The 25,700-nt window shown below is 40.6% G+C and overlaps 3 protein-coding genes and 3 pseudogenes across 3 annotated transcripts; all 6 read left to right on the top strand.

Annotated features, from left to right (window-relative positions):
- Positions 1 to 2,278: 2,278 nt before the first annotated feature.
- Positions 2,279 to 3,282, top strand: LOC132471239 (odorant receptor 131-2-like). The gene has a single exon (XM_060070364.1). It carries the CDS (start codon positions 2,313 to 2,315, stop codon positions 3,162 to 3,164), a length of 852 nt encoding a protein of 283 aa, XP_059926347.1. The 5' UTR covers positions 2,279 to 2,312; the 3' UTR covers positions 3,165 to 3,282.
- A 1,445-nt stretch (positions 3,283 to 4,727) lies between these two features.
- LOC132470976 (odorant receptor 131-2-like) lies at positions 4,728 to 6,670 on the top strand (annotated as a pseudogene).
- A 3,963-nt stretch (positions 6,671 to 10,633) lies between these two features.
- On the top strand, positions 10,634 to 11,773 carry LOC132470977 (odorant receptor 131-2-like). Its single transcript, XM_060069940.1, has one exon. The coding sequence runs from the start codon at positions 10,634 to 10,636 to the stop codon at positions 11,447 to 11,449; it is 816 nt and encodes a 271-aa protein (XP_059925923.1). The 3' UTR covers positions 11,450 to 11,773.
- Positions 11,774 to 12,762: 989 nt separating this feature from the next.
- On the top strand, positions 12,763 to 14,701 carry LOC132470978 (odorant receptor 131-2-like; annotated as a pseudogene).
- Positions 14,702 to 18,673: 3,972 nt separating this feature from the next.
- On the top strand, positions 18,674 to 19,813 carry LOC132470979 (odorant receptor 131-2-like). Its single transcript, XM_060069941.1, has one exon. It carries the CDS (start codon positions 18,674 to 18,676, stop codon positions 19,487 to 19,489), a length of 816 nt encoding a protein of 271 aa, XP_059925924.1. The 3' UTR covers positions 19,490 to 19,813.
- Positions 19,814 to 20,802: 989 nt separating this feature from the next.
- On the top strand, positions 20,803 to 22,741 carry LOC132470980 (odorant receptor 131-2-like; annotated as a pseudogene).
- Positions 22,742 to 25,700: the final 2,959 nt, after the last annotated feature.

A 25,700-nucleotide genomic window follows, 5' to 3' on the forward strand; every position in this document is an offset into this window, starting at 1 on the left:
TCACCGAGCGAATAAAAAGGGTACCTTTCCCGTCAGTGACCGACGCTAAAGGGCCTTTGCCAACAGTCGGTATTTGACGTTCTCGGAGTGAGACTGTGTTGATCTGAAAGAGAACTGACATACCTACATATGACAAAATAAGTATGTACCTTTTAAGATTAATTCAAAACAAATAAGAAATAATTTATTGTTAAAAGTGTTTCCAAGCTGGCTCTTGATCTGGAATCTCATTTAAATGCTTAATAATTGTTGATGTTGAATTTGTTTCCCTATGGTCACATAATTATCCTACAGATGGATGGTTCATCGAACGGTAACTTCACAGTGGTCTTATACCGGGATACGTGGTTACCAAGAATGTCATGGCTGCGGCTCTTTGCATCTCCATCAACTACAATGACCTCATGGTGCGTACAATGACCTCATTTAGGTTTCACACACACACACACACACACACACATACACACACACACACACACACACACACACACACACACACACACACACACACACACACACACACACACACACACACACACAGACGCACACACACACACACACACACAAACACACACGCACACACACACACGCACACGGACACACACACACACACACACGCACACGTACACGCACACGCACATGCACACACTCAAACACACACACACACATACACACACACACACACACACACACACACACACACACACACACACACACACACACGTTTTACAAGCCCCAAGGACTTTAACAGGTTCTATATAAACGATGGTATTCTGCGAACAGTATTGGCAAGGGTCAGTTTTGGCAAGACATATAGCAGAGATGGACGAGTATGGTTTTGTATTTAAAAGATGTTAACTAAATTTACTAATCCGAACTGTATTAGTATTACCCTCATAGTATGTACTAGAAGTAATACTAGAATGTCGTCTTAACTTTTTTTAAATAATTGATTTAAAAAAAAGTAAAAGGCAAGCAATTTAATGTGATATTAACATTATAATAAATGTTACTACTGAATCTGTTCTTCCAGGTATAGGGTAAGAGACCTCAGAACACTGAATGAGTCGTTGGTCGGGAGAAATTCCTCAGCTCTCCTTATTACAGAAACGTTTACTACAGTCGTCGCCAAGAACGTCGTTCTCGTGGCGCTCTGCATCTCCATCAACTACATCAACGGCACCCTGGTCCACACCTTCACCAAACATCAGGTACCTTGCTCACAATAGCCTGACACAGTGATTACAGAGAAGGGTCATAAAGGATAGGTAGACAACGTAGAGGTTGGACACGGAAAACAGCAGCAGGTCATTGAGGTGTGGGTAGGGGCTAGATAGTGAATATGGAGCAGGGCCATTTAGGAGCAGGTAAAGCTTAAAACGTCTTGCCTAAGGAGGCTAACAGGTAGGTTAAGGACAGCACAGCACAGTGTAGCATTGATATTGCTCCAGAAATCGTTTTTTAGATTTCGGATTGTATAGTTTTGGCTTTTGGAATTATATGCTATAAAGTGTGGAGGGGCGGTTGATGGAAAGACTGCTATTCGTGGTGGCCCTTTTCAGTTTCCTTAACACAGTATATTGACACATGCTTAACGTGACCTTTAGGTTGTGTTTATGCAATGTCTATGCTCTTGCTATGAAGGAATATTGCAACATTTTGTGTGTGTGTGTGTGTGTGTGTGTGTGTGTGTGTGTGTGTGTGTGTGTGTGTGTGTGTGTGTGTGTGTGTGTGTGCTTGGCCTGTCATTCTGATTCTGTTTGTCAGTAGAGACTGAGTCATATATTTAATATTAGAAATGTTGTCTTTTATCCAAAGCAGCTAGAAGTGAATAAAGATATGGTAGATTAAGGTGATGTAGCTAAGATTGATAAGTTGTAAAGAGAGGCGGCGGGAAAGAGCACAAGATTTTGAAACAAAAAAAAAACACAAATCATCCCCTCGCTCTACTTTGCTCCATCCCTAGGTTTCTCTGCCATTGAGAAGGGTCACTTTTCATGCAACTGTTTTTGATAGGAAAGATGGATTCCCTGAACCATGCAGGGAAGAGCTTCCCGGATGGATGAGAGATGAACTGGGAGCGCTGTAAAATATGTATTGGGTCATGCAGACACAGGCCGTCAACTTGAACAGATATTGTAATGGCACAGCACTCACTGATAGCTGGTGAATGATTTTGGCATCTCTTTAAACTCGACCTCATACAATAGTTCTTACATGTAGGTGTGAAGATGTGAAGAAGGGCTGTATGAATCCTACATCCTTTGAAGGTGCAGGGAGGGAGGGAGACGGTCGACATTGATGATTTAACAATGTTTCTGCTTGGAGTGGAATACCCTAACCATTACTACCTCTTTCTCCTGCAGCTCTTTAGGGTGGACCCTCGATACATCCTCTTCATCCACCTGGTTCTCAACGATATCATCCAGCTGTCGTTGTCTGGGCTTCTGGTCGTTATCTGGTACATCTTCAACACCATCAACGTTTCTTTCTGCTGCCTCCTGCTGGTCATCCCCATCTGCACTACCCTCAACACCCCTCTCAACCTGGCCTGTATGGCAGTGGAGTGCTATGTAGCTGTGTGCTTCCCTATGCGTTACCTACAGATTTGCACTGTGAAGAGAACCTACATCCTGATAGGTTTGATTTGGGGGGCGAGTGCCATCTCCATCCTACCCGACATCTTCCTGCTCGTGATAGTGGAGCCTCCAAGCTTCTTTCATACCAGGGTTCTCTGCTCCCGGGACACAGTCTTCAGGAGCAGCATCCAGAAGAGGAACACCTCCCATATCATCTGTCTAGTTGTGGTCTGGCTAACCTTGTTCTTCACCTATTTCAATGTTCTGTTCGCGGCCAAGGCGGCCAACGCAGATGTGAAGAAGGCGAGGAACACTCTGCTTCTGCATGGCTTCCAGCTCCTGCTCTGCATGATGACTTACATAATGCCCCTATTTCAGGCGGCCCTGCTGTACCTTTTCCCCCAGCATTTCTACGACATTACGTTCGCCTTATATGTCTTCATTCAGGTCATGCCACGCTTCCTAAGCCCCATTGTTTATGGAGTAAGAGATAAGAAGTTCCGGAACTATCTCAGTAGATATTTGATGTGTGAAGTCATCATAAAAACCAAACCAAACCATCACAATCACAAAGCAGGATTCTAAATAATAAAAGAAACAAGCAAAATATTACCGTTATAGTATTCCAGATTTTCCAGATACAATTTTTTTTGTATAGCGCATTTCTTACACCAAGCAGTTCAATGTGCTTTACAGAGAAAAAGACAACAGTATCATTTGTATCAGAACAGTATCAACTGTTCAAACTCGCACACAACGTCTAACTGATCACTGTTTTGATTGTTTTTTAGTTTTGTCCTGTTTTTGTTTTATTTATTTCTTATTGCTTATGTTTATTTATTTATTTATCTTTTTCCACAATGTCTTGTTTTTTAAAAAATTGTATGATGACTATATGCTCTGTAAGGTGACCTTGGGTGTTTTGAAAGGCGCCTCTAAATTAAATGTATTATTATTATTATTATTATTATTATTTATAGTGAAGAAGTACATGCAAGCAATATAATGAAAGACCTTCAATGAAATCACACATATACTATAAAAAATAAAGGGAGAAAAGATGTGCTGTATGAACATGTCGTGTATGTATATATATATATTTTTTATATATATTGTATATAGTTTGGTCCAATGCCATTTAGTGCTTTAAAAACAAGAAGTAGAGCTTTAAATTCAATTCTATAAATAACAGGAGGCCAGTGTAAGGCCCTTAGGATAGGGGTGATGTGCTCACTCCTCTTAGTCCTAGTTAGCACCCTAGCAGCAGCGTTTTGTATAGCTTGTAGTTGCTTTATAGTTATTAAAGAGGGATACAAAGAGGGCACACAACATCACCAAGGACACTACACACCCCCAGCACACACTGCACACAATGCTACCATCTGGCAGACGCTACAGGAGCGTGAAAGCCACAACAACCAGACCTAAAAACAGTTTTTATCCACAGACCATCAGCTGAATGACTCTCTCAAACACTGATGACATTGTATTTATTTTCAACTGTGAGCTTCATTTACACTATGTACTTATCTACTAATAATATTCAATATCCAATGTATATATTCAAACTTCTATATTTCAATGTCTTCCAGGGCCTTCTGCTGTATGCGAACATTGCACATGCTAAACAGCACCTTATATTTAACTGTTTTTGTTTAACTAAATTCTGCTTGTTGTACCGATTTTTTTAGTAGTTTAGTTATTTATCTACTTTATTTTAAGCATATTTTGTGTCAATAACTGAGTAATGTGTGTGTGATGTTTTTCATAATCATGCACTACAATTATATGTGGGTATGCAGTGAATGGTTGGTTGGGATTGTGGTGGGCCTTAGCTGTAACATTTTACAAAAAAGGGTACAATACTTAAACATTAATGACAAATATTTAAGGTTTAACCCTAACCCTATAGCTAACATACATTGCATTAATGTAATTAACGTTAATTATTTGACCCTTAAAAATAAGTTTACATTTATTGTAAACTTGCCGATTATTCAAAGAAACTCGTTTGGAATCTCATTTAAATTGTTGTTGAATTTGTTTCCCTATGGTCACAGGATTATCCTACAGATGGATGGTTCATCGAACGGTAACTTCACAGTGGTCTTATACCGGGATACGTGGTCTGGCGTTACCAAGAATGTCATGGCTGCGGCTCTTTGCATCTCCATCAACTACAATGACCTCATGGTGCACACCTTCCACAGGAACCATGTCAGTTTGTTCAGGTTCCTCTGGTTCCTGATTATTTCTGATCAACGAATTGAAATGTCTTTTCAAACTTCAATTTTTTGTTAAAATATTGTAACTCTTATCATAATAATATTCTAATGATCAATTTTTTATAATATACATTTTCCACCACATTTTTTAGTGATTATTGGAAGTTGATTTAAATAATATATTATGGAATTGCTAAATGGAAAAAGGGAACATTTTAACACATTCTGAGATTGATGGAATGACTTTTATACGGGGGTTTTACTGTTTGCATAATAGTTATAAATACTATTAATATACTGTGACAGTGGTCGTAACAGTATTTATTAAAATGTATCATATATATATATATATATATATATATATATATTAGAGCTGTCAGTTAAACGCGTTATTAACGGCGTTAACGCAAACCAATTTTAACGGCGTTAAATTTTTTAACGCGCGATTAACGCAAATTATTATTATTTATTTTTTTTGGGCTCAGAACAAAGAAGCAGTAGCCTGACTGCTATGTTCAAGGCATATCTTTCTATGTTCATCGTTAAATTGCATTATAGGCTTTTTTTTTGTACCGTCCTGTTTTGATCAGTATATGCCAATGTTGTTATCAATAAAAAAACATTTGCGCAAGGCAAGCTGATGCACTTCTCCATGTTGATAAGAGCATTAAAATGAGAAAAATTAATGGGACAAAGAATTCAAGGGATATTTAGCATAGAAAAAAAAAATTACCCCTTCCATGATCTGACCATGTGGCTTCTTGATTTTAATATTTGTGCATATGTCTCTTCTCCTTGCTGCCAGGGGCTGCACCTGAACTCTCTTTTACATCCTCTTCATGCACCTGGTGGTCAATGACATGCTCCTTCTCTCCCAAATGTCCCTGCTGCTGCTGACTGACCTCTTGTTCAACATCAATGTGGCAATCTGCATCTGCCTGCTCCTAATCATCGTCTGCACTAACACTAACACACCGTTGAACCTAGCGGTGATGGCGCTGCAGGGCTACATCGCCGTCTGCTTTCCTCTCCACCATACCCAGTGTGCTCGGTGAAGAAGACCTACCTGGTTATTGGCTTGAGGTGATGAGCTGGCTCGCCGCCCTACCAGATGTCTTTGTGGCGCTCGGGACGGAGCCCCTGGGTTTCTTCCTATCCAGGGTCTTCTGTGTTGGGGACAGAGTCTTCAGAAACCCCCTCCTCAAGGAGAAGAGGGACGCCTCCTACATCATCTTCCTGGTCCTTGTCTGGTTCATCCTCTTCTACACATATTTCAAAATCCTATTCGCTGCCAAGGGTGCTTCAGCAGATGCCAAAAAGACAAGGAACACAGTGGTACTCCACGGCTTTCAGCTGCTACGAGCATGCTCACGTACCTGTGGCCCTTGTTTGTGGAAGGTTTGTCCTCTCTCTTTCCGGAAGGGGCTTTATCTATTCACTTCTCACTGTTCATCCTCATCCAGATCCTGCCTCTGCTCATCAGCCCAGCTCATCTACGGCCTCAGAGACAGGACCTTCCGGAAGCTCCTGCTTAAAGTTCTGCTACGGAGCTCTATGGAAGGGCCTTCGATGCTCAGAATGATCAAACGCTAGGACGATCAAATCAAAGGAATAGAGAGTTACCACCATTTAATCTGCACTGACTGATTAAATGCTTGAACGATCATTGAGATACCCACAATGCACAGTTTTTCCACAGCATTGTACTTTAAAACCTAAATGCAGTAGATTACTGTTAGAATTTCGCTGTAGTTGACATCGTAGTCTTACAGTGTGGAAATGTATCAAGCCAAGATTGCGGTTCACCACTTTTGATCCATTTAAGATTCATGTGTTCACTCGGAAATAAAAAAATATTGACATTCATCTTTTGACTATATGGAATTATTGCCTGCAATTAAGAGAGTATAAATGCTCACTTTGCACACAAGACAGTAGAGCATTGCATTAGTTTAGCCTTGAGCCTACAAAGTGAATCTGCATGACAGTAATATTGATAATTAACTGAGCTGTTACGAAGGGTTTGATAAGTGACCCAACAAGGATGGGGGAAAAGTTTTTTTAGTTTCTTCAATAATTTATATAGCTTTAAACCAAAATCTATTCCCTACAGTTGCCGCAAATGTTGATTGGCGATACAGCAAACACATCTTTGTAATCAAACAAAGCCTTAAGTGCAGTTTTTTGATATCATCTTAGAGAAAATATACTGTCCAAATCATTTCATACATAGCAGAGACAAACATCAGCAACAACCATATTGAACCTCTGGCCACCATTTCAATCCTGCCCATATAGATATATGGTTATGATTGACCTGAACCAGGCTATTATGGCTAGAAACCTGTCTGATCGGGAGGCGGGCCAGACAACCTGTCAGAACAAATATTAAATTAGCTCTCAGATCCATCTGGTTCCCAGGCTATCACTTCAATGTTTCAGAGGAAAAAATACCAAACTGAATACTCATCGAAAACTAGGGAGCATCAACAAGTGCAAATTATGGATTTATCTTATTGCATTAATTATAACTTAAATGTGTATAAAAGTGATCGTTTACTACATAAAACTACGTAAAATTCCTCCAAGTATCATAAAAATAGTGTAATGGTGTTCTAAATGTGAACCTAAAGTTAATTTACAAACTAGGAAAACAATCCTTAAAGGACAATTCCGGTATTTTGAACATTGAGCCCCCTTTCTGGTTTGTTTAGGATGAAATAGAGTGGGTGACACCGAAATTTTAACTATTAGTCCTTTCTCGGGTATTTGGCTCATTTTGAATCGCTCCTGCCTGCTTCACAATGGTTGTCTGTGTGCATACACAAACCTGTCAACCCAGCAACCCTAAACGTTCGTTTTCAAAAATGTGCAAGTAACCGAGTGGTTAGTGACATTCGTGAAGTTTAAAAAAAAATTATCGGCGCAATATATGATTTCTGTCGTGTTTTATTACACATTTATCGCCAGTTGATTTCAGTTGGAAGACTCATTACTGCACGATGATATTACTCCGCCGAACCGGAAAGGTGGGCTGTTTACGTTGGTTTGAAGTCTTGTACCGTGAGCACTTCGGATTAGGGAAAATCACATAGAAAATCACTGAAAATGGATTATGAAAGGTGGCTTCTGGAGGACGCACTCGATTTTGACGGCGGAGCTACGTGAGATGGAGGCTAGGGCTACGGAGGCGCCTGAAGCTCCGGCTGAAGCGGTCCCCCCAGGATCACGGGCGGGTGGTGTGCTGTGGGAAGTGCAGGCAGATGCCGACGGAAGTCGAAAGTAGGTGCTGCACGGAGTGGGACCTTGTGCGGAAGTTTATATGCGGTTGTGAGGCATCTGAAAAAATAGTTCAATTTAGCAACTAACACGGATGGAAAACATATATTGCGCCGATATTTTTTTTTTAAACTTCACGAATGCCACTAACCACTCGGTTACTTGCACATTTTTGAAAACGAACGTTTAGGGTTGCTGGGTTGACAGGTTTGTGTATGCACACAGACAACCATTGTGAAGCAGGCAGGAGCGATTAAAAATGAGCCAAATACCCGAGAAAGGACTAATAGTTCAAATTTCGGTGTCACCCACTCTATTTCATCCTAAACAAACCAGAAAGGGGGCTCAATGTTCAAAATACCGGAATTGTCCTTTAAATATATGCAGAATAAAAGTGATCTTAAAGTGCAGTTCGGTGTGCGCCCAAGTATAGTGTCAAAGGTGTAAGAGTATTTATAATGCATGTATAGGGTACCTAAAGACTAGATCACAAAAATCATATTCTTTTGAAATGTTTTGAGCAATGAGTAATATTTAGGGTGAAGTAAGTAAAAAGTAAAATGTTCAGCTTTTTCTTTATTTCACTTAGGTTTCACACACACACACACACACACACACACACACACACACACACACATACAGACACACACACACACACACACACACACACACACACACGCACACACACACACACACACACACACACACACACACACACACACACACACACACACACACACACACACACACACACACACACACACACACACACACACACACACACACACACAACACACACACACACACACACACACAGACACACACACACACACACACACACACACACACACACACACACACACACACACACACACACGTACACGCACACACTCAAACACACACACACACACACACACACACACACACACACACACACACACACACACACGTTTTACAAGCCCCTAGGACTTTAACAGGTTCTATATGAACGATGGTATTCTGCGAACAGTATTGGCAAGGGTCAGTATTGGCAAGACACCTAGCAGAGATGGACGAGTATGGTTTTGTATTTAAAAGATGCTTACTAAATTTACTAATCCGAACTGTATTAGTATTACCCTCATAGTATGTACTAGAAGTAATACTAGAATGTAGACTTAACTTTTTTTAAATAATTTATGAAAAAAAAGGTAAAAGGCAAGCAATTTAATGTGATATTAACATTAGAATAAATGTTACTACTGAATCTGTTCTTCCAGGTATAGGGTAAGAGACCTCAGAACACTGAATGAGTCGTTGGTCGGGAGAAATTCCTCAGCTCTCCTTTTTACAGAAACGTATTCTACAGTCGTCGCCAAGAACGTCGTTCTCGTGGCGCTCTGCATCTCCATCAACTACATCAACGGCACCCTGGTCCACACCTTCACCAAACATCAGGTACCTTGCTCACAATAGCCTGACACAGTGATTACAGAGAAGGGTCATAAAGGATAGGTAGACAACGTAGAGGTTGGACACGGAAAACAGCAGCAGGTCATTGAGGTGTGGGTAGGGGCTAGATAGTGAATATGGAGCAGGGCCATTTAGGAGCAGGTAAAGCTTAAAACGTCTTGCCTAAGGAGGCTAACAGGTAGGTTAAGGACAGCACAGCACAGTGTAGCATTGATATTGCTCCAGAAATCGTTTTTTAGATTTCAGATTGTATAGTTTTGGCTTTTGGAATTATATGCTATAAAGTGTGGAGGGGCGGTTGATGGAAAGACTGCTATTCGTGGTGGCCCTTTTCAGTTTCCTTAACACAGTATATTGACACATGCTTAACGTGACCTTTAGGTTGTGTTTATGCAATGTCTATGCTCTTGCTATGAAGGAATCTTGCAACATTTTGTGTGTGTGTGTGTGTGTGTGTGTGTGTGTGTGTGTGTGTGTGTGTGTGTGTGTGTGTGTGTGTGTGTGTGTGTGTGTGTGTGTGTGTGCTTGGCCTGTCATTCTGATTCTGTCAGTAGAGACTGAGTCATATATTTAATATTAGAAATGTTGTCTTTTATCCAAAGCAGCTAAAAGTGAATAAAGATATAGTAGATTAAGGTGATGTAGCTAAGATTGATAAGTTGTAAAGAGAGGCGGCAGGAAAGAGCACAAGATTTTAAAAGAAAAAAAAAACACAAATCATCCCCTCGCTCTACTTTGCTCCATCCCTAGGTTTCTCTGCCATTGAGAAGGGTCACTTTTCATGCAACTGTTTTTGATAGGAAAGATGGATTCCCTGAACCATGCAGGGAAGAGCTTCCCGGATGGATGAGAGATGAACTGGGAGCGCTCTAAAATATGTATTGGGTCATGCAGACACGGGCCGTCAACTTGAACAGATATTGTAATGGCACATTACACTCACTGATAGCTGGTGAATTATTTTGGCATCTCTTTAAACTCAAACTCATATAATAGTTCTTACATGTAGGTGTGAAGATGTGAAGAAGGGCTGTATGAATCCTGCAACCTTTTAAGGTGCAGGGAGGGAGGGAGACGGTCGACGTTGATGATTTAACAATGTTTCTGCTTGGAGTGGAATACCCTAACCATTACTACCTCTTTCTCCTGCAGCTCTTTAGGGTGGACCCTCGATACATCCTCTTCATCCACCTGGTTCTCAACGATATCATCCAGCTGTCGTTGTCTGGGCTTCTGATCGCTATCTGGTACATCTTCAACACCATCAACGTTTCTTTCTGCTGCCTCCTGCTGGTCATCGCCATCTGCACTACCCTCAACACCCCTCTCAACCTGGCCTGTATGGCAGTGGAGTGCTATGTAGCTGTGTGCTTCCCTATGCGTTACCTACAGATTTGCACTGTGAAGAGAACCTACATCCTGATAGGTTTGATTTGGGGGGCGAGTGCCATCTCCATCCTACCCGACATCTTCCTGCTCGTGATAGTGGAGCCTCCAAGCTTCTTTCATACCAGGGTTTTCTGTATGCGGGACACAGTCTTCAGGAGCAGCATCCAGAAGAGGAACACCTCCCACATCATCTGTCTAGTTGTGGTCTGGCTAACCTTGTTCTTCACCTATTTCAATGTTCTGTTCGCGGCCAAGGCGGCCAACGCAGATGTGAAGAAGGCGAGGAACACTCTGCTTCTGCATGGCTTCCAGCTCCTGCTCTGCATGATGATTTACATAAGGCCCCTATTTCAGGCGGCCCTGCTGTACCTTTTCCCCCAGCATATCTACGACAGTAGGTTCGCCTTATATGTCTTAATTCAGGTCATGCCACGCTTCCTAAGCCCCATTATTTATGGAGTAAGAGATAAGAAGTTCCGAAACTATCTCAGTAGATATTTGATGTGTGAAGTCAAGTCATCATAAAAACCAAACCAAACCGTCACAATCACAAAGCAGGATTCTAAATAATAAAAGAAACAAGCAAAATATTACCGTTGTAGTATTCCAGATGTTCCAGATACATTTTTTCTTGTATAGCGCATTTCTTACACCAAGCAGTTCAATGTGCTTTACAGAGAAAAAGACAACAGTATCATTTAAAGTGAAGAAGTACATGCAAGCAATATAATGAAAGACCTTCAATGTAATCACATATGCTATAAAAAATAAAGGGAGAAAAGATGTGCTGTATGAACATGTCGTGTATGTATATATATATATTTTTTACATAGTATATAGTTTGGTCCAATGCCATTTAGTGCTTTAAAAACAAGAAGTAGAGCTTTAAATTCAATTCTATAAATAACAGGAAGCCAGTGTAAGGACCTTAGGATAGGGGTGATGTGCTCACTCCTCTTAGTCCTAGTTAGCACCCTAGCTTTATAGTTATTAAAGAGGGATACAAAGAGGGCACACAACATCACCAAGGACACTACACACCCCCAGCACACACTGCACACAATGCTACCATCTGGCAGACGCTACAGGAGCGTGAAAGCCACAACAACCAGACCTAAAAACAGTTTTTATCCACAGACCATCAGCTGAATGACTCTCTCAAACACTGATGACATTGTATTTATTTTCAACTGTGAGCTTCATTTACACTATGTACTTATCTACTAATAATATTCAATATCCAATGTATATATTCAAACTTCTATATTTCAATGTCTTCCAGGGCCTTCTGCTGTATGCGAACATTGCACATGCTAAACAGCACCTTATATTTAACTGTTTTTGTTTAACTAAATTCTGCTTGTTGTACCGATTTTTTTAGTAGTTTAGTTATTTATCTACTTTATTTTAAGCATATTTTGTGTCAATAACTGAGTAATGTGTGTGTGATGTTTTTCATAATCATGCACTACAATTATATGTGGGTATGCAGTGAATGGTTGGTTGGGATTGTGGTGGGCCTTAGCTGTAACATTTTACAAAAAAGGGTACAATACTTAAACATTAATGACAAATATTTAAGGTTTAACCCTAACCCTATAGCTAACATACATTGCATTAATGTAATTAACGTTAATTATTTGACCCTTAAAAATAAGTTTACATTTATTGTAAACTTGCCGATTATTCAAAGAAACTCGTTTGGAATCTCATTTAAATTGTTGTTGAATTTGTTTCCCTATGGTCACAGGATTATCCTACAGATGGATGGTTCATCGAACGGTAACTTCACAGTGGTCTTATACCGGGATACGTGGTCTGGCGTTACCAAGAATGTCATGGCTGCGGCTCTTTGCATCTCCATCAACTACAATGACCTCATGGTGCACACCTTCCACAGGAACCATGTCAGTTTGTTCAGGTTCCTCTGGTTCCTGATTATTTCTGATCAACGAATTGAAATGTCTTTTCAAACTTCAATTTTTTGTTAAAATATTGTAACTCTTATCATAATAATATATTCTAATGATCAATTTTTTATAATATACATTTTCCACCACATTTTTTAGTGATTATTGGAAGTTGATTTAAATAATATATTATGGAATTGCTAAATGGAAAAAGGGAACATTTTAACACATTCTGAGATTGATGGAATGACTTTTATACGGGGGTTTTACTGTTTGCATAATAGTTATAAATACTATTAATATACTGTGACAGTGGTCGTAACAGTATTTATTAAAATGTATCATATATATATATATATATATATATATTAGAGCTGTCAGTTAAACGCGTTATTAACGGCGTTAACGCAAACCAATTTTAACGGCGTTAAATTTTTTAACGCGCGATTAACGCAAATTATTATTATTTATTTTTTTTGGGCTCAGAACAAAGAAGCAGTAGCCTGACTGCTATGTTCAAGGCATATCTTTCTATGTTCATCGTTAAATTGCATTATAGGCTTTTTTTTTGTACCGTCCTGTTTTGATCAGTATATGCCAATGTTGTTATCAATAAAAAAACATTTGCACAAGGCAAGCTGATGCACTTCTCCATGTTGATAAGAGCATTAAAATGAGAAAAATTAATGGGACAAAGAATTCAAGGGATATTTAGCATAGAAAAAAAAAATTACCCCTTCCATGATCTGACCATGTGGCTTCTTGATTTTAATATTTGTGCATATGTCTCTTCTCCTTGCTGCCAGGGGCTGCACCTGAACTCTCTTTTACATCCTCTTCATGCACCTGGTGGTCAATGACATGCTCCTTCTCTCCCAAATGTCCCTGCTGCTGCTGACTGACCTCTTGTTCAACATCAATGTGGCAATCTGCATCTGCCTGCTCCTAATCATCGTCTGCACTAACACTAACACACCGTTGAACCTAGCGGTGATGGCGCTGCAGGGCTACATCGCCGTCTGCTTTCCTCTCCACCATACCCAGTGTGCTCGGTGAAGAAGACCTACCTGGTTATTGGCTTGAGGTGATGAGCTGGCTCGCCGCCCTACCAGATGTCTTTGTGGCGCTCGGGACGGAGCCCCTGGGTTTCTTCCTATCCAGGGTCTTCTGTGTTGGGGACAGAGTCTTCAGAAACCCCCTCCTCAAGGAGAAGAGGGACGCCTCCTACATCATCTTCCTGGTCCTTGTCTGGTTCATCCTCTTCTACACATATTTCAAAATCCTATTCGCTGCCAAGGGTGCTTCAGCAGATGCCAAAAAGACAAGGAACACAGTGGTACTCCACGGCTTTCAGCTGCTACGAGCATGCTCACGTACCTGTGGCCCTTGTTTGTGGAAGGTTTGTCCTCTCTCTTTCCGGAAGGGGCATTATCTATTCACTTCTCACTGTTCATCCTCATCCAGATCCTGCCTCTGCTCATCAGCCCAGCTCATCTACGGCCTCAGAGACAGGACCTTCCGGAAGCTCCTGCTTAAAGTTCTGCTACGGAGCTCTATGGAAGGGCCTTCGATGCTCAGAATGATCAAACGCTAGGACGATCAAATCAAAGGAATAGAGAGTTACCACCATTTAATCTGCACTGACTGATTAAATGCTTGAACGATCATTGAGATACCCACAATGCACAGTTTTTCCACAGCATTGTACTTTAAAACCTAAATGCAGTAGATTACTGTTAGAATTTCGCTGTAGTTGACATCGTAGTCTTACAGTGTGGAAATGTATCAAGCCAAGATTGCGGTTCACCACTTTTGATCCATTTAAGATTCATGTGTTCACTCGGAAATAAAAAAATATTGACATTCATCTTTTGACTATATGGAATTATTGCCTGCAATTAAGAGAGTATAAATGCTCACTTTGCACACAAGACAGTAGAGCATTGCATTAGTTTAGCCTTGAGCCTACAAAGTGAATCTGCATGACAGTAATATTGATAATTAACTGAGCTGTTACGAAGGGTTTGATAAGTGACCCAACAAGGATGGGGGAAAAGTTTTTTTAGTTTCTTCAATAATTTATATAGCTTTAAACCAAAATCTATTCCCTACAGTTGCCGCAAATGTTGATTGGCGATACAGCAAACACATCTTTGTAATCAAACAAAGCCTTAAGTGCAGTTTTTTGATATCATCTTAGAGAAAATATACTGTCCAAATCATTTCATACATAGCAGAGACAAACATCAGCAACAACCATATTGAACCTCTGGCCACCATTTCAATCCTGCCCATATAGATATATGGTTATGATTGACCTGAACCAGGCTATTATGGCTAGAAACCTGTCTGATCGGGAGGCGGGCCAGACAACCTGTCAGAACAAATATTAAATTAGCTCTCAGATCCATCTGGTTCCCAGGCTATCACTTCAATGTTTCAGAGGAAAAAATACCAAACTGAATACTCATCGAAAACTAGGGAGCATCAACAAGTGCAAATTATGGATTTATCTTATTGCATTAATTATAACTTAAATGTGTATAAAAGTGATCGTTTACTACATAAAACTACGTAAAATTCCTCCAAGTATCATAAAAATAGTGTAATGGTGTTCTAAATGTGAACCTAAAGTTAATTTACAAACTAGGAAAACAATCCTTAAAGGACAATTCCGGTATTTTGAACATTGAGCCCCCTTTCTGGTTTGTTTAGGATGAAATAGAGTGGGTGACACCGAAATTTTAACTATTAGTCCTTTCTCGGGTATTTGGCTCATTTTGAATCGCTCCTGCCTGCTTCACAATGGTTGTCTGTGTGCATACACAAACCTGTCAACCCAGCAACCCTAAACGTTCGTTTTCAAAAATGTGCAAGTAACCGAGTGGTTAGTGACATTCGTGAAGTTTAAAAAAAAATTATCGGCGCAATATATGATTTCTGTCGTGTTTTATTACACATTTATCGCCAGTTGATTTCAGTTGGAAGACTCATTACTGCACGATGATATTACTCCGCCGAACCGGAAAGGTGGGCTGTTTACGTTGGTTTGAAGTCTTGTACCGTGAGCACTTCGGATTAGGGAAAATCACATAGAAAATCACTGAAAATGGATTATGAAAGGTGGCTTCTGGAGGACGCACTCGATTTTGACGGCGGAGCTACGTGAGATGGAGGCTAGGGCTACGGAGGCGCCTGAAGCTCCGGCTGAAGCGGTCCCCCCAGGATCACGGGCGGGTGGTGTGCTGTGGGAAGTGCAGGCAGATGCCGACGGAAGTCGAAAGTAGGTGCTGCACGGAGTGGGACCTTGTGCGGAAGTTTATATGCGGTTGTGAGGCATCTGAAAAAATAGTTCAATTTAGCAACTAACACGGATGGAAAACATATATTGCGCCGATATTTTTTTTTTAAACTTCACGAATGCCACTAACCACTCGGTTACTTGCACATTTTTGAAAACGAACGTTTAGGGTTGCTGGGTTGACAGGTTTGTGTATGCACACAGACAACCATTGTGAAGCAGGCAGGAGCGATTAAAAATGAGCCAAATACCCGAGAAAGGACTAATAGTTCAAATTTCGGTGTCACCCACTCTATTTCATCCTAAACAAACCAGAAAGGGGGCTCAATGTTCAAAATACCGGAATTGTCCTTTAAATATATGCAGAATAAAAGTGATCTTAAAGTGCAGTTCGGTGTGCGCCCAAGTATAGTGTCAAAGGTGTAAGAGTATTTATAATGCATGTATAGGGTACCTAAAGACTAGATCACAAAAATCATATTCTTTTGAAATGTTTTGAGCAATGAGTAATATTTAGGGTGAAGTAAGTAAAAAGTAAAATGTTCAGCTTTTTCTTTATTTCACTTAGGTTTCACACACACACACACACACACACACACACACACACACACACACATACAGACACACACACACACACACACACACACACACACACACGCACACACACACACACACACACACACACACACACACACACACACACACACACACACACACACACACACACACACACACACACACACACACACACACACACACACACACACACACACACACACACAAACACACACACACACACACACACACAGACACACACACACACACACACACACACACACACACACACACACACACACACACACGTACACGCACACACTCAAACACACACACACACACACACACACACACACACACACACACACACACACACACACACACGTTTTACAAGCCCCTAGGACTTTAACAGGTTCTATATGAACGATGGTATTCTGCGAACAGTATTGGCAAGGGTCAGTATTGGCAAGACACCTAGCAGAGATGGACGAGTATGGTTTTGTATTTAAAAGATGCTTACTAAATTTACTAATCCGAACTGTATTAGTATTACCCTCATAGTATGTACTAGAAGTAATACTAGAATGTAGACTTAACTTTTTTTAAATAATTTATGAAAAAAAAGGTAAAAGGCAAGCAATTTAATGTGATATTAACATTAGAATAAATGTTACTACTGAATCTGTTCTTCCAGGTATAGGGTAAGAGACCTCAGAACACTGAATGAGTCGTTGGTCGGGAGAAATTCCTCAGCTCTCCTTTTTACAGAAACGTATTCTACAGTCGTCGCCAAGAACGTCGTTCTCGTGGCGCTCTGCATCTCCATCAACTACATCAACGGCACCCTGGTCCACACCTTCACCAAACATCAGGTACCTTGCTCACAATAGCCTGACACAGTGATTACAGAGAAGGGTCATAAAGGATAGGTAGACAACGTAGAGGTTGGACACGGAAAACAGCAGCAGGTCATTGAGGTGTGGGTAGGGGCTAGATAGTGAATATGGAGCAGGGCCATTTAGGAGCAGGTAAAGCTTAAAACGTCTTGCCTAAGGAGGCTAACAGGTAGGTTAAGGACAGCACAGCACAGTGTAGCATTGATATTGCTCCAGAAATCGTTTTTTAGATTTCAGATTGTATAGTTTTGGCTTTTGGAATTATATGCTATAAAGTGTGGAGGGGCGGTTGATGGAAAGACTGCTATTCGTGGTGGCCCTTTTCAGTTTCCTTAACACAGTATATTGACACATGCTTAACGTGACCTTTAGGTTGTGTTTATGCAATGTCTATGCTCTTGCTATGAAGGAATCTTGCAACATTTTGTGTGTGTGTGTGTGTGTGTGTGTGTGTGTGTGTGTGTGTGTGTGTGTGTGTGTGTGTGTGTGTGTGTGTGTGTGTGTGTGTGTGTGCTTGGCCTGTCATTCTGATTCTGTCAGTAGAGACTGAGTCATATATTTAATATTAGAAATGTTGTCTTTTATCCAAAGCAGCTAAAAGTGAATAAAGATATAGTAGATTAAGGTGATGTAGCTAAGATTGATAAGTTGTAAAGAGAGGCGGCAGGAAAGAGCACAAGATTTTAAAAGAAAAAAAAAACACAAATCATCCCCTCGCTCTACTTTGCTCCATCCCTAGGTTTCTCTGCCATTGAGAAGGGTCACTTTTCATGCAACTGTTTTTGATAGGAAAGATGGATTCCCTGAACCATGCAGGGAAGAGCTTCCCGGATGGATGAGAGATGAACTGGGAGCGCTCTAAAATATGTATTGGGTCATGCAGACACGGGCCGTCAACTTGAACAGATATTGTAATGGCACATTACACTCACTGATAGCTGGTGAATTATTTTGGCATCTCTTTAAACTCAAACTCATATAATAGTTCTTACATGTAGGTGTGAAGATGTGAAGAAGGGCTGTATGAATCCTGCAACCTTTTAAGGTGCAGGGAGGGAGGGAGACGGTCGACGTTGATGATTTAACAATGTTTCTGCTTGGAGTGGAATACCCTAACCATTACTACCTCTTTCTCCTGCAGCTCTTTAGGGTGGACCCTCGATACATCCTCTTCATCCACCTGGTTCTCAACGATATCATCCAGCTGTCGTTGTCTGGGCTTCTGATCGCTATCTGGTACATCTTCAACACCATCAACGTTTCTTTCTGCTGCCTCCTGCTGGTCATCGCCATCTGCACTACCCTCAACACCCCTCTCAACCTGGCCTGTATGGCAGTGGAGTGCTATGTAGCTGTGTGCTTCCCTATGCGTTACCTACAGATTTGCACTGTGAAGAGAACCTACATCCTGATAGGTTTGATTTGGGGGGCGAGTGCCATCTCCATCCTACCCGACATCTTCCTGCTCGTGATAGTGGAGCCTCCAAGCTTCTTTCATACCAGGGTTTTCTGTATGCGGGACACAGTCTTCAGGAGCAGCATCCAGAAGAGGAACACCTCCCACATCATCTGTCTAGTTGTGGTCTGGCTAACCTTGTTCTTCACCTATTTCAATGTTCTGTTCGCGGCCAAGGCGGCCAACGCAGATGTGAAGAAGGCGAGGAACACTCTGCTTCTGCATGGCTTCCAGCTCCTGCTCTGCATGATGATTTACATAAGGCCCCTATTTCAGGCGGCCCTGCTGTACCTTTTCCCCCAGCATATCTACGACAGTAGGTTCGCCTTATATGTCTTAATTCAGGTCATGCCACGCTTCCTAAGCCCCATTATTTATGGAGTAAGAGATAAGAAGTTCCGAAACTATCTCAGTAGATATTTGATGTGTGAAGTCAAGTCATCATAAAAACCAAACCAAACCGTCACAATCACAAAGCAGGATTCTAAATAATAAAAGAAACAAGCAAAATATTACCGTTGTAGTATTCCAGATGTTCCAGATACATTTTTTCTTGTATAGCGCATTTCTTACACCAAGCAGTTCAATGTGCTTTACAGAGAAAAAGACAACAGTATCATTTAAAGTGAAGAAGTACATGCAAGCAATATAATGAAAGACCTTCAATGTAATCACATATGCTATAAAAAATAAAGGGAGAAAAGATGTGCTGTATGAACATGTCGTGTATGTATATATATATATTTTTTACATAGTATATAGTTTGGTCCAATGCCATTTAGTGCTTTAAAAACAAGAAGTAGAGCTTTAAATTCAATTCTATAAATAACAGGAAGCCAGTGTAAGGACCTTAGGATAGGGGTGATGTGCTCACTCCTCTTAGTCCTAGTTAGCACCCTAGCTTTATAGTTATTAAAGAGGGATACAAAGAGGGCACACAACATCACCAAGGACACTACACACCCCCAGCACACACTGCACACAATGCTACCATCTGGCAGACGCTACAGGAGCGTGAAAGCCACAACAACCAGACCTAAAAACAGTTTTTATCCACAGACCATCAGCTGAATGACTCTCTCAAACACTGATGACATTGTATTTATTTTCAACTGTGAGCTTCATTTACACTATGTACTTATCTACTAATAATATTCAATATCCAATGTATATATTCAAACTTCTATATTTCAATGTCTTCCAGGGCCTTCTGCTGTATGCGAACATTGCACATGCTAAACAGCACCTTATATTTAACTGTTTTTGTTTAACTAAATTCTGCTTGTTGTACCGATTTTTTTAGTAGTTTAGTTATTTATCTACTTTATTTTAAGCATATTTTGTGTCAATAACTGAGTAATGTGTGTGTGATGTTTTTCATAATCATGCACTACAATTATATGTGGGTATGCAGTGAATGGTTGGTTGGGATTGTGGTGGGCCTTAGCTGTAACATTTTACAAAAAAGGGTACAATACTTAAACATTAATGACAAATATTTAAGGTTTAACCCTAACCCTATAGCTAACATACATTGCATTAATGTAATTAACGTTAATTATTTGACCCTTAAAAATAAGTTTACATTTATTGTAAACTTGCCGATTATTCAAAGAAACTCGTTTGGAATCTCATTTAAATTGTTGTTGAATTTGTTTCCCTATGGTCACAGGATTATCCTACAGATGGATGGTTCATCGAACGGTAACTTCACAGTGGTCTTATACCGGGATACGTGGTCTGGCGTTACCAAGAATGTCATGGCTGCGGCTCTTTGCATCTCCATCAACTACAATGACCTCATGGTGCACACCTTCCACAGGAACCATGTCAGTTTGTTCAGGTTCCTCTGGTTCCTGATTATTTCTGATCAACGAATTGAAATGTCTTTTCAAACTTCAATTTTTTGTTAAAATATTGTAACTCTTATCATAATAATATATTCTAATGATCAATTTTTTATAATATACATTTTCCACCACATTTTTTAGTGATTATTGGAAGTTGATTTAAATAATATATTATGGAATTGCTAAATGGAAAAAGGGAACATTTTAACACATTCTGAGATTGATGGAATGACTTTTATACGGGGGTTTTACTGTTTGCATAATAGTTATAAATACTATTAATATACTGTGACAGTGGTCGTAACAGTATTTATTAAAATGTATCATATATATATATATATATATATATATTAGAGCTGTCAGTTAAACGCGTTATTAACGGCGTTAACGCAAACCAATTTTAACGGCGTTAAATTTTTTAACGCGCGATTAACGCAAATTATTATTATTTATTTTTTTTGGGCTCAGAACAAAGAAGCAGTAGCCTGACTGCTATGTTCAAGGCATATCTTTCTATGTTCATCGTTAAATTGCATTATAGGCTTTTTTTTTGTACCGTCCTGTTTTGATCAGTATATGCCAATGTTGTTATCAATAAAAAAACATTTGCACAAGGCAAGCTGATGCACTTCTCCATGTTGATAAGAGCATTAAAATGAGAAAAATTAATGGGACAAAGAATTCAAGGGATATTTAGCATAGAAAAAAAAAATTACCCCTTCCATGATCTGACCATGTGGCTTCTTGATTTTAATATTTGTGCATATGTCTCTTCTCCTTGCTGCCAGGGGCTGCACCTGAACTCTCTTTTACATCCTCTTCATGCACCTGGTGGTCAATGACATGCTCCTTCTCTCCCAAATGTCCCTGCTGCTGCTGACTGACCTCTTGTTCAACATCAATGTGGCAATCTGCATCTGCCTGCTCCTAATCATCGTCTGCACTAACACTAACACACCGTTGAACCTAGCGGTGATGGCGCTGCAGGGCTACATCGCCGTCTGCTTTCCTCTCCACCATACCCAGTGTGCTCGGTGAAGAAGACCTACCTGGTTATTGGCTTGAGGTGATGAGCTGGCTCGCCGCCCTACCAGATGTCTTTGTGGCGCTCGGGACGGAGCCCCTGGGTTTCTTCCTATCCAGGGTCTTCTGTGTTGGGGACAGAGTCTTCAGAAACCCCCTCCTCAAGGAGAAGAGGGACGCCTCCTACATCATCTTCCTGGTCCTTGTCTGGTTCATCCTCTTCTACACATATTTCAAAATCCTATTCGCTGCCAAGGGTGCTTCAGCAGATGCCAAAAAGACAAGGAACACAGTGGTACTCCACGGCTTTCAGCTGCTACGAGCATGCTCACGTACCTGTGGCCCTTGTTTGTGGAAGGTTTGTCCTCTCTCTTTCCGGAAGGGGCATTATCTATTCACTTCTCACTGTTCATCCTCATCCAGATCCTGCCTCTGCTCATCAGCCCAGCTCATCTACGGCCTCAGAGACAGGACCTTCCGGAAGCTCCTGCTTAAAGTTCTGCTACGGAGCTCTATGGAAGGGCCTTCGATGCTCAGAATGATCAAACGCTAGGACGATCAAATCAAAGGAATAGAGAGTTACCACCATTTAATCTGCACTGACTGATTAAATGCTTGAACGATCATTGAGATACCCACAATGCACAGTTTTTCCACAGCATTGTACTTTAAAACCTAAATGCAGTAGATTACTGTTAGAATTTCGCTGTAGTTGACATCGTAGTCTTACAGTGTGGAAATGTATCAAGCCAAGATTGCGGTTCACCACTTTTGATCCATTTAAGATTCATGTGTTCACTCGGAAATAAAAAAATATTGACATTCATCTTTTGACTATATGGAATTATTGCCTGCAATTAAGAGAGTATAAATGCTCACTTTGCACACAAGACAGTAGAGCATTGCATTAGTTTAGCCTTGAGCCTACAAAGTGAATCTGCATGACAGTAATATTGATAATTAACTGAGCTGTTACGAAGGGTTTGATAAGTGACCCAACAAGGATGGGGGAAACGTTTTTTTAGTTTCTTCAATAATTTATATAGCTTTAAACCAAAATCTATTCCCTACAGTTGCCGCAAATGTTGATTGGCGATACAGCAAACACATCTTTGTAATCAAACAAAGCCTTAAGTGCAGTTTTTTGATATCATCTTAGAGAAAATATACTGTCCAAATCATTTCATACATAGCAGAGACAAACATCAGCAACAACCATATTGAACCTCTGGCCACCATTTCAATCCTGCCCATATAGATATATGGTTATGATTGACCTGAACCAGGCTATTATGGCTAGAAACCTGTCTGATCGGGAGGCGGGCCAGACAACCTGTCAGAACAAATATTAAATTAGCTCTCAGATCCATCTGGTTCCCAGGCTATCACTTCAATGTTTCAGAGGAAAAAATACCAAACTGAATACTCATCGAAAACTAGGGAGCATCAACAAGTGCAAATTATGGATTTATCTTATTGCATTAATTATAACTTAAATGTGTATAAAAGTGATCGTTTACTACATAAAACTACGTAAAATTCCTCCAAGTATCATAAAAATAGTGTAATGGTGTTCTAAATGTGAACCTAAAGTTAATTTACAAACTAGGAAAACAATCCTTAAAGGACAATTCCGGTATTTTGAACATTGAGCCCCCTTTCTGGTTTGTTTAGGATGAAATAGAGTGGGTGACACCGAAATTTTAACTATTAGTCCTTTCTCGGGTATTTGGCTCATTTTGAATCGCTCCTGCCTGCTTCACAATGGTTGTCTGTGTGCATACACAAACCTGTCAACCCAGCAACCCTAAACGTTCGTTTTCAAAAATGTGCAAGTAACCGAGTGGTTAGTGACATTCGTGAAGTTTAAAAAAAAATTATCGGCGCAATATATGATTTCTGTCGTGTTTTATTACACATTTATCGCCAGTTGATTTCAGTTGGAAGACTCATTACTGCACGATGATATTACTCCGCCGAACCGGAAAGGTGGGCTGTTTACGTTGGTTTGAAGTCTTGTACCGTGAGCACTTCGGATTAGGGAAAATCACATAGAAAATCACTGAAAATGGATTATGAAAGGTGGCTTCTGGAGGACGCACTCGATTTTGACGGCGGAGCTACGTGAGATGGAGGCTAGGGCTACGGAGGCGCCTGAAGCTCCGGCTGAAGCGGTCCCCCCAGGATCACGGGCGGGTGGTGTGCTGTGGGAAGTGCAGGCAGATGCCGACGGAAGTCGAAAGTAGGTGCTGCATGGAGTGGGACCTTGTGCGGAAGTTTATATGCGGTTGTGAGGCATCTGAAAAAATAGTTCAATTTAGCAACTAACACGGATGGAAAACCGATATTTTTTTTTTAAACTTCACGAATGCCACTAACCACTCGGTTACTTGCACATTTTTGAAAACGAACGTTTAGGGTTGCTGGGTTGACAGGTTTGTGTATGCACACAGACAACCATTGTGAAGCAGGCAGGAGCGATTAAAAATGAGCCAAATACCCGAGAAAGGACTAATAGTTCAAATTTCGGTGTCACCCACTCTATTTCATCCTAAACAAACCAGAAAGGGGGCTCAATGTTCAAAATACCGGAATTGTCCTTTGAATATATGCAGAATAAAAGTGATCTTAAAGTGCAGTTCCGTGTGCGCCCAAGTATAGTGTCAAAGGTGTAAGAGTATTTATAATGCATGTATAGGGTACCTAAAGACTAGATCACAAAAATCATATTCTTTTGAAATGTTTTGAGCAATGAGTAATATTTAGGGTGAAGTAAGTAAAAAGTAAAATGTTCAGCTTTTTCTTTATTTCACTTAGGTTTCACACACACACACACACACACACACACACACACACACACACACATACAGACGCACACACACACACACACACACACACACACACACGCACGCACACACACACACACACACACACACACACACACACACACACACACACACACACACACACACACACACACACACACACACACACACACACACACACACACACACACACACACAAACACACACACACACACACACACACAGACACACACACACACACACACACACACACACACACACACACACACACACACACACACACACACACACGTACACGCACACACTCAAACACACACACACACACACACACACACACACACACACACACACACACACACGTTTTACAAGCCCCTAGGACTTTAACAGGTTCTATATGAACGATGGTATTCTGCGAACAGTATTGGCAAGGGTCAGTATTGGCAAGACACCTAGCAGAGATGGACGAGTATGGTTTTGTATTTAAAAGATGCTTACTAAATTTACTAATCCGAACTGTATTAGTATTACCCTCATAGTATGTACTAGAAGTAATACTAGAATGTAGACTTAACTTTTTTTAAATAATTTATGAAAAAAAAGGTAAAAGGCAAGCAATTTAATGTGATATTAACATTAGAATAAATGTTACTACTGAATCTGTTCTTCCAGGTATAGGGTAAGAGACCTCAGAACACTGAATGAGTCGTTGGTCGGGAGAAATTCCTCAGCTCTCCTTTTTACAGAAACGTATTCTACAGTCGTCGCCAAGAACGTCGTTCTCGTGGCGCTCTGCATCTCCATCAACTACATCAACGGCACCCTGGTCCACACCTTCACCAAACATCAGGTACCTTGCTCACAATAGCCTGACACAGTGATTACAGAGAAGGGTCATAAAGGATAGGTAGACAACGTAGAGGTTGGACACGGAAAACAGCAGCAGGTCATTGAGGTGTGGGT

Source organism: Gadus macrocephalus, chromosome 13 (assembly GCF_031168955.1).
Source record: "Gadus macrocephalus chromosome 13, ASM3116895v1".
Lineage (NCBI taxonomy): Eukaryota > Metazoa > Chordata > Actinopteri > Gadiformes > Gadidae > Gadus > Gadus macrocephalus.

What these genes read in the sequence shown, in the direction of transcription:
- LOC132471239 (XM_060070364.1), top strand. Translation starts at nt 2,313, where the DNA reads ATGTTTCTGCTTGGAGTGGAATACCCTAACCATTACTACCTCTTTCTC.
- LOC132470977 (XM_060069940.1), top strand. Translation starts at nt 10,634, where the DNA reads ATGTTTCTGCTTGGAGTGGAATACCCTAACCATTACTACCTCTTTCTC.
- LOC132470979 (XM_060069941.1), top strand. Translation starts at nt 18,674, where the DNA reads ATGTTTCTGCTTGGAGTGGAATACCCTAACCATTACTACCTCTTTCTC.